This window comes from Corythoichthys intestinalis, chromosome 15 (assembly GCF_030265065.1).
Source record: "Corythoichthys intestinalis isolate RoL2023-P3 chromosome 15, ASM3026506v1, whole genome shotgun sequence".
Classification (NCBI taxonomy): Eukaryota; Metazoa; Chordata; class Actinopteri; order Syngnathiformes; family Syngnathidae; genus Corythoichthys; species Corythoichthys intestinalis.
This window is the reverse complement of record NC_080409.1, coordinates 14,535,320-14,547,775: the sequence shown is the minus strand read 5'-3', so window position 1 is coordinate 14,547,775 and position 12,456 is coordinate 14,535,320. Positions and strand designations below refer to the sequence as shown.

General features: G+C 37.4%; 1 protein-coding gene across 1 annotated transcript; it reads right to left on the bottom strand.

Annotated features, from left to right (window-relative positions):
• Positions 1 to 6,453: 6,453 nt before the first annotated feature.
• On the bottom strand, positions 6,454 to 12,205 carry lrit3b (leucine-rich repeat, immunoglobulin-like and transmembrane domains 3b). The gene is made up of 6 exons (XM_057859802.1): positions 12,020 to 12,205; positions 10,065 to 10,439; positions 9,900 to 9,985; positions 8,580 to 8,873; positions 8,436 to 8,495; positions 6,454 to 7,425 (listed from the first exon to the last, which is right to left on the bottom strand). Exons 1-6 carry the CDS (start codon positions 12,127 to 12,129, stop codon positions 6,965 to 6,967), a joined length of 1,386 nt encoding a protein of 461 aa, XP_057715785.1. The 5' UTR covers positions 12,130 to 12,205; the 3' UTR covers positions 6,454 to 6,964.
• Positions 12,206 to 12,456: the final 251 nt, after the last annotated feature.

The window sequence follows — 12,456 nt, the reverse complement described above, 5'->3', positions numbered from 1 at the left end:
TAGTATAGTATAGTATAGTATAGTATAGTATAGTGCAGGGGTCCCCAAACTACGGCCTGCGGGCCATATCCGGCCCACCTCCACATTTGGTCCGGCCCCCTAAACAATACCAGAAAGCATTTTGAATGTTTTTTTTTTCTCTTTCTCAATAGTGTTATTTATTTCCTTTTTCTGTGAAGAACTTAGAGAGGGTTATTTGGTTATTATCTATTTAATTAATAGTGTTATTATATTATATTATATTATATTATATTATATTATATTATATTATATTATATTATATTATATTATATTATATTATATTTAGGGCTGTCAAAATTATCGCATTAACGGGCGTTAATTAATTTTTTTAATTAATCACGTTAAAATATTTGACGCAATTAACGCACTAGGCCAGCTCAGACAGATTTAAATGTCAGTACAGTGAAAGGCCAACTTGTTAATTGTGTTTTATGGAGTTTTTCCGCCCTCTGCTGGCGCTTGGGTGTGACTTGCATATGTTATGTGGCGTAATGTCGCCCTCTGCTGGCGATTCAGTGCAGCTGATTATTTGGGTTTCGGCGCGCTTTTCTGACGTGATTATATGTCGACGCAAACTCACACTAATAGACAGTAGTGACGGGATCTGTCGTTCACTTGAGTGAACGAATCCATTCCGGTTCGTTCAGTAAAAAGATTCGTTCAAACGAATCGTTCAAACGAATCGTTCAACGAATCGTTCGCCCCCCTCATCTCCCTCCCCGCCCAAATGAATCGTTTGGTTAGTGAACGGGTAGTGACGTTGCCGAACGAATCACCAAAGACCGCTTCGCAGTATAACTGAACGGGAAGTGACATTGCTTGGTCCCTCCCTCTCTTGCACATTGACCACTCGTCGTAGTTTCAGAAATGAGTGACAGGCGATATCATTCTGCTTTCACAGACAGCCTCGTCTCCCTCCCGCTGCTGCAAAAGCGAGGGAGAACTTCCGCGTCGTCTGTCCTAGTTCTATGGGCTCAAAGTCTTGGCTCGTGCTTGCATTTCGATTTAGGACACGGTTAAACATTTTCTTTTTGAGGGGGAAGTGGGGGTTTGGGATCGGGGGCGCACGGACTTTCTTTAGCATGATCTTGCTCACATATACAATGCTGCTGCAGTGCTGCTACCAGCCAACGCGGCATGCTTGCTGTCACGAAAATAAAAATAAATCGAAAGTTTAATTTCTAAATATGGAACGACCAACACATCATATTTACCTCTCGCTCTATTTTTGTTTTTTATTATTAAGATGATCGTATTGAATTTTTGCACTGGTATTAATAAATAAAATAATCCGGTCAGCTCTCCTGTCGTCCCCGCATCTCAGATCGTCAAATGCTGACGAGAAATAATTGTTTGCTCTTTATGATGTCGCCTTTCTACTCTCATTAGTCTGTTAAGAAAAATGTAGACATATTGCGACATCTCCCGTGTCCGCGCGCTTTGTTTTTGGGCGCTTGAGTAGTACATGATGGACGGATTGACATAATTTGTCAAACCAACCAACACCCTCTGACACGAAAAAAAAAATAAAACACTCGGAAAAAATTGACATGTATATACAGTTTCATTGCAAATCAGTATTATGGTGATCATACTAAATATTCTTTTTTTTTCTGTGCACATATGAGGTAAATATCGCTGCCATGAAGCCTCCATATAGTGACAGTTCTCTGCCCGCTTCACTGCCGTCACGCGACCGCAGCTCAGCTTTTGCTTGCCTCGTAGCTACGCATGTTTTAAATTACTGTAAATTTGATAGTATATAGTCATAGGTACAGTCCCGAGTCTGTTGAGAAAAGTAGAACACTAAACCATGCTCGCTAGATTTGTGTGGTGTTTTTGTCTGTTTGAGCAGCATTTGATAGGCTCCATGTTAACAAATATGTGACAAAGTCATTTCCTTTCATTTTATGACTCATACACCGCATAGTCATTACTGGAAAGTCAAGTTAGCAGCAAGCTAGGTCAGGAACCGGAGGACCGAATCACTGAACGGGAAGTGACAAAACTCAGTCTTTCCCCCCTGCCTGCACGCTGGCTGCTTATTGGCCACACATGGAAATGAGTGACAGACGCCTTGATTCTGTTTCCACTCCCTCCCCTGCCCGCGATGAAGCTGGCGTCTGATTGGTCGTGTGCGATGTCAGGAGACGCTGCCGCTTGCTCAACGCCCTCCCACGCAGCGAGCAAGCGCCACCAACTTCATAGAACGAATCAGTGCAGATGGTGATTAGTTCGGTCTCGTTCACCCAAACAATTCGTTCAAAAAGAACGAATCGTTCGCGACCGATACAACACTAATAGACAGTGCTATTCAGACCAGCTAACGTCCGCATCCAGTATTCAGTGGCAGTTCTCATAGCCCCATCACACTGTTTGTGTCTAATACATGCATCGCTTGTGAGTTATATTCCTCCTTTGTTTATATTCATGAGCATTAGATAGTTATTGATGATGTGTATTTGAATTTGTTCACATATATGGTGAAATGCAGTTACATTGTTAGATGCTTGTGAGCTAATTGGCTAGTGCTACTGCTCAAATGGACACGTGTGTGTACATTTTATGTTATTTTGTGATTTATGCAAGTTATTGACACATTGCCTTGTTATTTTCAGTTTTACAAAAATACAAGAAACGTGCTCCTGTCAAAAAGAGATGATTTCAGTAAAGCCCATGCAACTTTGCCACACCGTCTGATTTCTTTTTGGAACTTATGTTCGCTATCTGTCAATTTGTGTACTCACACACATTGAGGACAGAATAGGGCTACGAGTTTATTTTTTGATTGAAAATTTTACAAATTTTATTAAAACGAAAACATTAAGAGGCGTTTTAATATAACATTTCTATAACTTGTACTAATATTCATCTTTTAAGAACTACAAGTCTTTCTATCCATGGATCACTTTAACAGAATGTTAATAATGTTAATGCCATCTTGTTGATTTATTGTTATAATAAACAAATACAGTCCTTATGTACCGTATGTTGAATGTATATATCCATCTTGTCTTATCTTTCCATTCCAATAGTAATTTACAGAAAAATATGGCATATTTTATAGATGGTTTGAATTGCGATTAATTGCGATTAATTACGATTAATTAATTTTTAAGCTATAATTAACTCGATTAAAAATTTTAATCGTTTGACAGCCCTAATTATATTATATTATATTATATTATATTATTTTTTTTTATTTTATTTACTTTTGTTCCGTGAAGAATCCAGAAAGGGTATTTGATTGTGGCTTTCTGAAAAACAATAAATTTTTACATTTAGGCTCTCCTGCAATCGTCACTCTTTTTCTGTTACAAACTGACCCCGGCCCCTCACCAGAGAAGGGAAAAGTTATCTGGCCCTCACAGGAAAAAGTTTGGGGACCCCTGGTATAGTGTCATGCCACGTCGCCTCCTGTTTTATTTTGAGGGCTTCACCCTATTCATAGTCGCATACTGGCCCTTCCTCTTGTCACCTAAAGACCTATTGTTTCCACCTGTTCTCCATTACCTTGTGTGTATATAATGCCCTCGTTTCCCCTGTCTTGTGCAGAAGTGTCTTTCTACACTGGTTACTCACGTCAGCCTCTTGTCAAAGCTTTCATAGTAATCCTGATTCCTGTATATTATCCTCCATTTGGAGCGCTTTGTGTTTGTAAATTTTGATCATAGTAATCCTGAGTTTTTCCTCCTTTTGGAGCATTTTATGTTTTTACCTTTCCTCCCTTTTGGAGTGCATTGTGTTTGAACATTTTTTAATTCTAGTCATCCTGACTCATTCCTCCGTTGGAGCGCTTTTTGTTTGTAGTTTTCTCATCCCCGCAGGTCAGCGGAAGAACTTCTGTTTTCAAAAAAAAGTTTTTGCCTGAACCTCCGCAGCTGAGTCCGCCTCGTCACCACAGCCTGGCATATAGTACAGTATAGTATAGTACAGTACAGTACAGTATAGTATAAATTATATGGTACAGTATAGAATTAATATAGCAAAGTAATGTAGTATGGTATAGTATGGGATGTACAGTATGTTTATAGTACAGTATAGTATAGTGTCATATTATAATGTTTGGTATAGTATAGTATAGTATAGTATAGTATAGTATAGTATAGTATAGTATAGTATAGTATAGTTAGGCCTGTCGCGATAACAAATTTTAGTGTGCGATAATTATTCTCATAAATTATTGCGATATGCGATATTATTGCGCCCCCCCAATTTTTTTTTACCAATTTACAATAACACAGTGCGAATACAGTATATATTAATAGATCAAGTACACCCATTTAAACACGATAAATATTTACTCTTAGATTCAAACATACTTTTTAAGAAATCACAACTAAAAACAATAGACCCTGCCTCTTAAGTAAAAAACAACAATATTGATACCGCACAGAAACACAGAATAAATAAAATGTGTTTAAAAAAAAAAAATTGCACTTAAAAACTTAAGCATTTAGGAAAATGAAAACATTTCCCGTCATAGCTTCTGCAATGGTGTTCCATAGGAATGCAACGATACAGTTAAGTCATGGTTTGGTACGAATTTTGATACGGGGGACACGATTTTCGAGCCGATTCAATACATTTAATGCTCTGTAAAAAAAAATAACAATTGTATTTTTTGTTTCTCTTTTTTTTTTTTTTTTTTTTTTTTTTTTTTTGCTAACGAGCAAAAATTAAATTGCCATCATATAAACATGCATTTTAGTGCATAATATTTACATGCTTACTTCTTACTGATATGAAAAAAAATTGGATAAAAGTGCTGAGAACAATCTTTACTGTTTGTAAGTGAGGCAGGGCACACCGTTGATTGCTACAGCTCTCTTAGCAGCTAGGTTTACTACATGAGCAAGACATCCTATTTATGGTCCGAATCCATCTGTGTCACGTTCTGAATTAACAATATTTGCAACATTATCTATAGTGACTGGTATGGATTGATTTGGCCTTCTTAACCTCATGTGACAAATGACAGTTTAGAATTCATCGATGTAGTATATGGACTACATGTCCCATAATCACTCTGGGCTCACGTAGCCAATGGCTTGGGACGTAGCACATCTAGTTTGCCATTTCATGATATCTAGTGCGTGCGCGCAAGCATATGACGGCTTTCATAAACAGGACGAGTTTGAAGCACAGCGCTCTTAATTTCATTCAGCTGTTCGTTGTCAAAGTGAGGTTATTCGTAGCAGCCAAGTCGGTAACAATGTTTTGGCGGACTTCGTTGTAAATATCCAGCGTTGTGCCGAAAAATAGCCGCCCCGCGTGAAATGTCATTCCTGACGGGAGCGCACACACGTCAACAACACCGGCGCGCCATAGATGGTCCACAGTCACTCCGGAGCACTGACGCGGCCGGTATACGTTGAACAATAGGATATAATGGGAAGGATTGGCTCTGGCGCTAGTTTTTGCCGGACCTGGAACGGAGATGCATTTTGCGCAGTTGGTAACGAACTTTTAACAGCACGTCTGCCGCACGCGCGCACACACGTGCACGTGAGGCAATAAATCGCAGCGGAAAAATTACCGCCTTCATTTTTATATATCGCGCGATAAATGGAATTATTGCATATTGCGACAGGCTTAAGTATAGTATAGTATAGTATAGTATAGTTATAGTATAGTATAGTATAAATTATATGGTACAGTATAGAATTAATATTTCAAAGTAATGCAGTATGGTATAGTTTGGGATGTATGTTTATAGTTCAGTATATTATAGTGTAGTATGATAATATGTGGTATAGTACAGTGCAGTACAGTGCGGGGTATGGTATAGTATAGTATAGTATAGTATAGTATAGTATAGTATAGTATAGTATAGTATAGTATAGTATCGTATCGTATAGTGTAATATATTGTAGTTTAGTGTGTATGCTTAAGTACTGTATGGAATGGTTTGTCTGGTATAGTGTAGAGTCAATATAGTGTGGTATGGTTGAGTAATATTTGGTAAGGTTTGTCTAGTATAGTGTAGAATCAATATGGTATCGTAAAGTGTAGTATGGTATGGTATGTTGTATTGGGTATGGTATAGTATAGTATAGTGTAGTATGATAATGTGTGGTATAGAATAGTACAGTACAGTACAGTACGGGGTATGGTGTAGTATAGTATAGTATAGTATAGTATAGTATAGTATAGTATAGTATAGTATAGTATAGTATAGTATAGTATAGTACAGTATAGTGTAATATATTGTAGTTTAGTGTGGTATGGTTGAGTACTGTATGGAATGGTTTGTCTGGTATAGTGTAGAATCAATATAGTGTGGTATGGTTAAGTAATGTATGGTATGATTTGTCTAGTATCATGTAGAATCAATATGGTATCGTAAAGTGTGGTATGGTATGGTGTATTGTATTGGATATGGTACAGTATGGGGTATCGTATCGTATAGTATGGTATAGTAAAGCATAGTATAGTATAGATTATATGGTACAAAATGGTAGTATAGAATCGGCATGGCATGGTATGGTGTGTTGTTTCATAATTGAGTATGGTACAGTATGGTTTCTATGGTATACACTACACGATAGAGGCAACAAATGACAAAACATTTTCATGAGGGAGTATTTAATGTAAAAAGTCCTCAGCTTCCTCAAATAAAACAGTCCCTTGTGGACCCTCTTAAAAATGTCCATATTGGCCGCCAAAGTCAGTATGTAGATGGAAAAAACTTTGGGCACAATAACAGGAAGGAAGTTTAACCATTCGCACACTGAGTTACCGTGACAAAAGTATGAAAAAATATATACCTTTATATACAAATGTCAAATGAAAATGTAATTGCCAAAGTACAAACTCTGATTACATCTTCTGTAAGAATTCATGGATGGGTATACACAATAAAAGTCATTTTTCATCGTAAGTCTTATTTAATTAGGCAGGCAATGAAAATTCCATTCTAATGTTTACCAATTATCTGGTATCATACTTTTGCGTTGGATATTGAACTGGTTAAATTGTCTGATTTCTCTAGAATGGTCTTAATCATGGTATTTTTTGAAAGGATCTTTGGACCTTTTAAGTTTGTTTTGCTGCTTTTGTAAATTGAAACTAATTTGGACACAGTAGCAGGAAATGTTTGCGTGGTCTTTTGAGTAGATGGCGTCACGTTTCGGGATATGTAGTTCTTCAGCGGGGGAAGGGACAAAGTTGTCCTGTTGGATTTTTTGTTGTCAGACGATGATTTGAGTGGAATCTTCTGGGATTTCTTCTTTGGCCGTCGAGAGAGCTGCGTTACTCCTACTACTGTTAGTTTAACGGGAGCTTCAGATATTCCTGCCATGTTACGAGCTTGGCAGCGATATTCACCAGCATCCTTGAAAGCTAAGTCATCCAGGCTGATGAGTGACCAGCGAACGCCAACTCGGGGAGATCCCTGCAAGGCTAGAATAGTACCAGGTATGTCACTTTCAGCAATGTGTTAACTCATTGGCTGCCATTGATGGCGCTAGACGTCCAATCCATTTTGACTGGGAGTCTAAATGGAATGGCGCTGAAACATGAGTATTAACAGCCCGTTTGTTCTTTCAATGCCATCCCTCCTGGTTCAAAAAGATTGGAAATCCAGCGCCGGCATTCACAGCCATTGGAAAAATACATTAAGTATATTTAAAAAAAAAAAAAAAAAAAAAAAAAAAAAAAAAAAAAGAATATTGAAAGAAAAAAATTACTAAATGTAGAAAATTAAGTTTGAAAATACAGCTAAAAAATAAAAAATACAACACAGAAAATAAAAAAAACGATATACTATTGTTTTCATTTTATAAATAACAAAATATGAAACTGAAATATTTTTTATATTTTCCCCAAAATATTTTGTAAAGGTGTTTCAATGTTTCCTTTAAATTATTATTTTTTTATTTCTATATAAAATAATTTCTTTTTCAAGTTATTTTCTCTGATTTTATCAACTTTTATACATTGTTTATTTAATGTTTTTGCTTTTAATCCATTTTTACAGTACACCCAGCTCCCCTCCTTTTTTTTTTTTTTTTAAAACCTTTTTTTATTTTTTACTTTAGGATTTCCAAATTTAAAATTATAATTTTAAATTTAATTTTATACATATAATTTTTGAAACTATTATTTTCATGTACTTATGTATTTCCCTAATAGTCTTTTTCAATTGGTTTAGGGGTTAATCAGGTTACAAATATTCAACTCATTCCCTGCCATTGACAACAATAGACCAATTCATTCAGAATGGGAAGACTGGCTGTGAAAGCTCATCTTTCAGCACGATTGACGGCACTAGACGTCCAATTCATTTGACTGGGATTTATTCATTTGTTCGTTCTTTTGCCCCTCCCCGTCAAAATGAACTGGACATCTAGCGCGGTCAATGGCTGCCAATGAGTTGAGGCTTATGATTGAAACAATTAAATACATCTTACAACTTTCCAAATTCCTGGGGAGATCTTCATCCTGGCCGGCGACGTCCTGACGACAACAACCTAAGGTAGGTGAGAGGTCAAAGGTCATAAACTATCAAACAAACAATTTTCCCTCTGGAAAACTGGGAACAATTCCATCCTTACCTGCGTAGTTTGACGTTTTGACCCACGTCAACGTCGGGGTTGGGTAGCCTGTGGCATCGCAGCGAAGAATAACATTGCTGCCCAGTAGAGACATAATTCTGGTGGCTGCAGGCTGGACTGAAGGTCTCATACATTGGGGGAACTCAGCTTTGGTTAGCACCATCCCGAGCTGACCGATAGATCTTCTGCATGTAAGCAGCTGGTCCATGAGGACGACAGGACTTCCCAGGGACATGGACAACGATACCATCAATGAGATCTGGCAGTCACACAACCATGGGTTGTCATGGAGACCTGAGAATAATGTTAGGATACTTTTACCATGATTTAACTAACGTTCATTCACTGCCACCCTCCCACTTCAAATGGATTGGATGTCTAGTGCCGTCAATGGCAGCCACTGAGTATATTAAAGATGATTTGACATTGATAAAATAATCTGTTAAAAAATCAGTTTAATGTACTGTATTTTTTTAATCGCACAAGCCAAAAAATGCACAATGAAGGGGAAAAACATAGTGTCGCAGTGGAGTATTTAGCATTTTGGGGGGAAATTTATATGATAAAATCCAACACCAGGAACAGACATGTCATCTTGAGGGGCAATCTGAAATAAAAAATAGAATAGAGAACAACAGGCTGAATAAGTGTGCGGTATGCTAATGTTACATGACGCCTAAAACAACTAACTGACAACGTGCCCGGTATGTTAACAGGCAGGCCCAAAAATAACAAAAGATGAAAAAGTTTAGCGATCGGGAAACTAAAGACAGCTAAATCACCAGGGGCAGATGGTTTCAGTTCAGACTGGTATAAAGCAATGCAGGAACAATTAATCCCACCATTATTGAAAACATATAATTGGGTTTTAGAAAGGAAAACAACCCCACCCTCTTGGAAAGATGCAATAATAACAAAAGAGGGAAAAGCTAGCCTCGAACGTGGCACGACCGATTAGCCTCCTAACTGTAGATTACAAATTATTCACCTCCATAATCTCCAATAGATTAAAATCAATTTTAAAAGACCTGATACATAGGGACCAAACAGGCTTCATAAGGCAAAGACAAACACAAGACATCATTAGGAAGATATTACACGTGATAAAACAGGTAATAGAACAAAAAGAAGAGCTGTTGATTTTAAGCCTAGAAGCTGAAAAGGCATTTGATTCGGTGAGATGGACATTTCTCTATGAAGTACTCGGAAAATTTGGCTTCCAGTTCCACCCAGCAGTGACTGACATTTTAGCAGCACTGTATAAAAACCTACCAGCAGGAATTAAACTTAATGGGCAACTGAGTGTCTGTAAATTCATACCCAGAATTCTTCTTTGTACTGATCTCTCCTGTTGACCCAAAAGCGGGAACCAAAGGTCCAACAATTCTGCCGATAATGCAGTTAACCTAGAAGAGGAGAAAAGTTAAGCATAGAAGTTCTACTGAATAGAACCAGTTGGTGAAGTTTATTCGCATCTGGCCAAACCTGTTACTGGATAGGTCAAGATAGGTTATGTTGGGGAGAAAGAGTGCAGCGTGAGACGGAAGGCTGGATAGTCGGTTGTTGTGTAGACCAAGTGTCTGAAGGCGAGGCATGTCCCTGAGACCCTCCCATGGAAAGGCGGTTAGGTAATTTCCATCTAGACGCAGTTCTCTTAGGGCTCTCAGGTTCACAAAACTGCTGGGGTGGACGGACGCGATGGAGTTGTAAGTAAGCCACAAGAACAGCAACTCTGTCAGGTTGAAGAAGGCTGCTCTGGGAACCCTGGTGATCAGGGTCTTCTCAAGGCGAAGTTTAACTGTGTCAGCAGGGACATTGATAGGAACAGCTGATATTCTAGGGTCACTGCATTGCACCAACCTGGTGTTTAAACACAGTCTTGTTAGAATTGACATTGATAAAACCATAAGTTCACTCTAGAATGACATACCAGTACAAGAGGGGGACTCTTTATGTCAATTGCGATCTACTAGTCGATCGTGGCATCAAAATATGATTTTTTTTTTTTCCGACCAAAAAAAGGCTTAATTATGTTCTCTTATGCAATAATGCTGCTGAGCTTTGTAAGCAGCTCCAAAAACAAAAGCTTGAGACCATAAGGGTTAGTCATGTTTTGTTGAGAAATATTGATGCTGAACTTTGCAGATGCTATAGAAACAAAGTTCAATTGTATTGAATGAAAAATTAGACATATACTGTAGTATACCTAATATCTATCCAATCACTTTATTGATACTTAGGGATCCCGGTTAAATGATGTCTGATTTTTTATTTTTTTTTACCCACACTTAGGTCACTGTGCATGCTCAAACAACGGCTCTAAGTGCAGCAAAGCTAACAAGCTAGTAACTCACAACATACATTGCTGCTGAGGTTTTCTAAGCAACCCCCACCCCCACCCAAAAACTAATAATAAATAAATAAATAATAAAGATAGGTCATAGGAGATTGTCTCCTTGAAAAGCAGATCTTGGAACAAAAAATTGTGAGCCCCCCTGATATACAGTACATAGATGCAAAGCAAAGCTCCCCAAATACAAAATTTGTAAAAAAAAAAAAAAAAATTCTTTCCAAAATGCTACTTGTCCTACAGTTTTTGTCAAATTCACAGATCAAAACATTTACAAAATCAATTTGCACAAATCATCCAGTTTCTGTTGGTCATAAAATTTGAAACAAAACATTTGTAATTTAAATAAGTTTTACTTGTCCAACAGTTTTCGTCAAATTCACACATCAAAACATTCATATAATCAATTTTCACAAAGGTTATCATAAGTTATTACTAAAATTTTGCCCCCAATTAAAAAAAAAATAATAATAATTCCTCATTCATTTCCAACATGTTCAATGCTTACATCAAAAAGTTTCCATTCACTCCTATTGATTTTCAACTCGGCCTACAAACAAACAAAAAATACTCTCCATTGGTGTTCCTTATTTTTGACAAAAAAATACATCCACTAATTGCCCCAAATTTTACAAGAAGTGACCCGCCATAATTCCTTAAAATCATCACAAAATAACCTATAGCAATAAGAAATGACACTAATCCATAGAAAGTGAAGTGAAATCAATTGCCGCAAAGTCAACAGACCAATAAACAGCAAGTGACCAGAAATGCCCTAAAATCAAAAGGTGACCCAAAATCATCAGGAAGTGACCCCTGAGTACCCTAAAACTGATAAACTAACCAAAAGTGACATAGATCAATATAAAGTGACCTGAAATCAAAATACAGTACCACAAAATCAACTGGAAGTGACCAATAAATAGAAAGTGACTCAGAAATGCCCTAAAATCAACAGAATGTGACCCAAAATCATCAGAAAGTGAACCCTAAATACCCTAAAACTGAAAAGGAAGTGACCCAAAATTAACTTGAACTTGACTTAATAAACTAAAATAGTCACATACGGAAATGGAAACTCTCACTCAACCTGAGGTCTGCTGTTCCCGTTGTCCCATAAGAGCAGGCACATAAGGAAGGGCAGGAGTGGACTACCAAGAAACAATCCAGTAGGATGTGAAGAAAAAAGAGCAAATACATCCTTCAATCATTCGAGAAATCTCATCCTTACGCAGACCTGTTTTATCTCCATATTCTTTTCCCAGTCATCCGGAGTTTTCAGGTTTACAGTTCAGAGTGAAACTGAATCCCAGATTAGCAAGGATTACACAGTTTACAAGTAGCATGTAATCCCACGCGACAGAGTCAAATCAGAATAACAAATAAGACCAGGGGTGGCCAAAGCCTTTAAAACTTCAAGGAAAAGACACATGACAACATCAGAACAAATTTGTGTTTTGCAATACTCTACAGCAGTGATTAATTTGTAAATCATAAAATGCCGGAACGCAAAGGTCATATGATGCA

Bases quoted from the DNA above. Each gene is read 5' to 3' on its own strand.
- lrit3b (XM_057859802.1), bottom strand. From the start codon at position 12,129: ATGTATTTGCTCTTTTTTCTTCACATCCTACTGGATTGTTTCTTGGTA. The intron at 9,986-10,064 runs GTTTGGCCAGAT...CTCCTCTTCTAG, and splicing joins CTTGACCTATCCAGTAACAG to GTTAACTGCATTATCGGCAG. The intron at 8,874-9,899 runs GTATGAATTTAC...CATTATTCTCAG, and splicing joins AGTACAAAGAAGAATTCTGG to GTCTCCATGACAACCCATGG.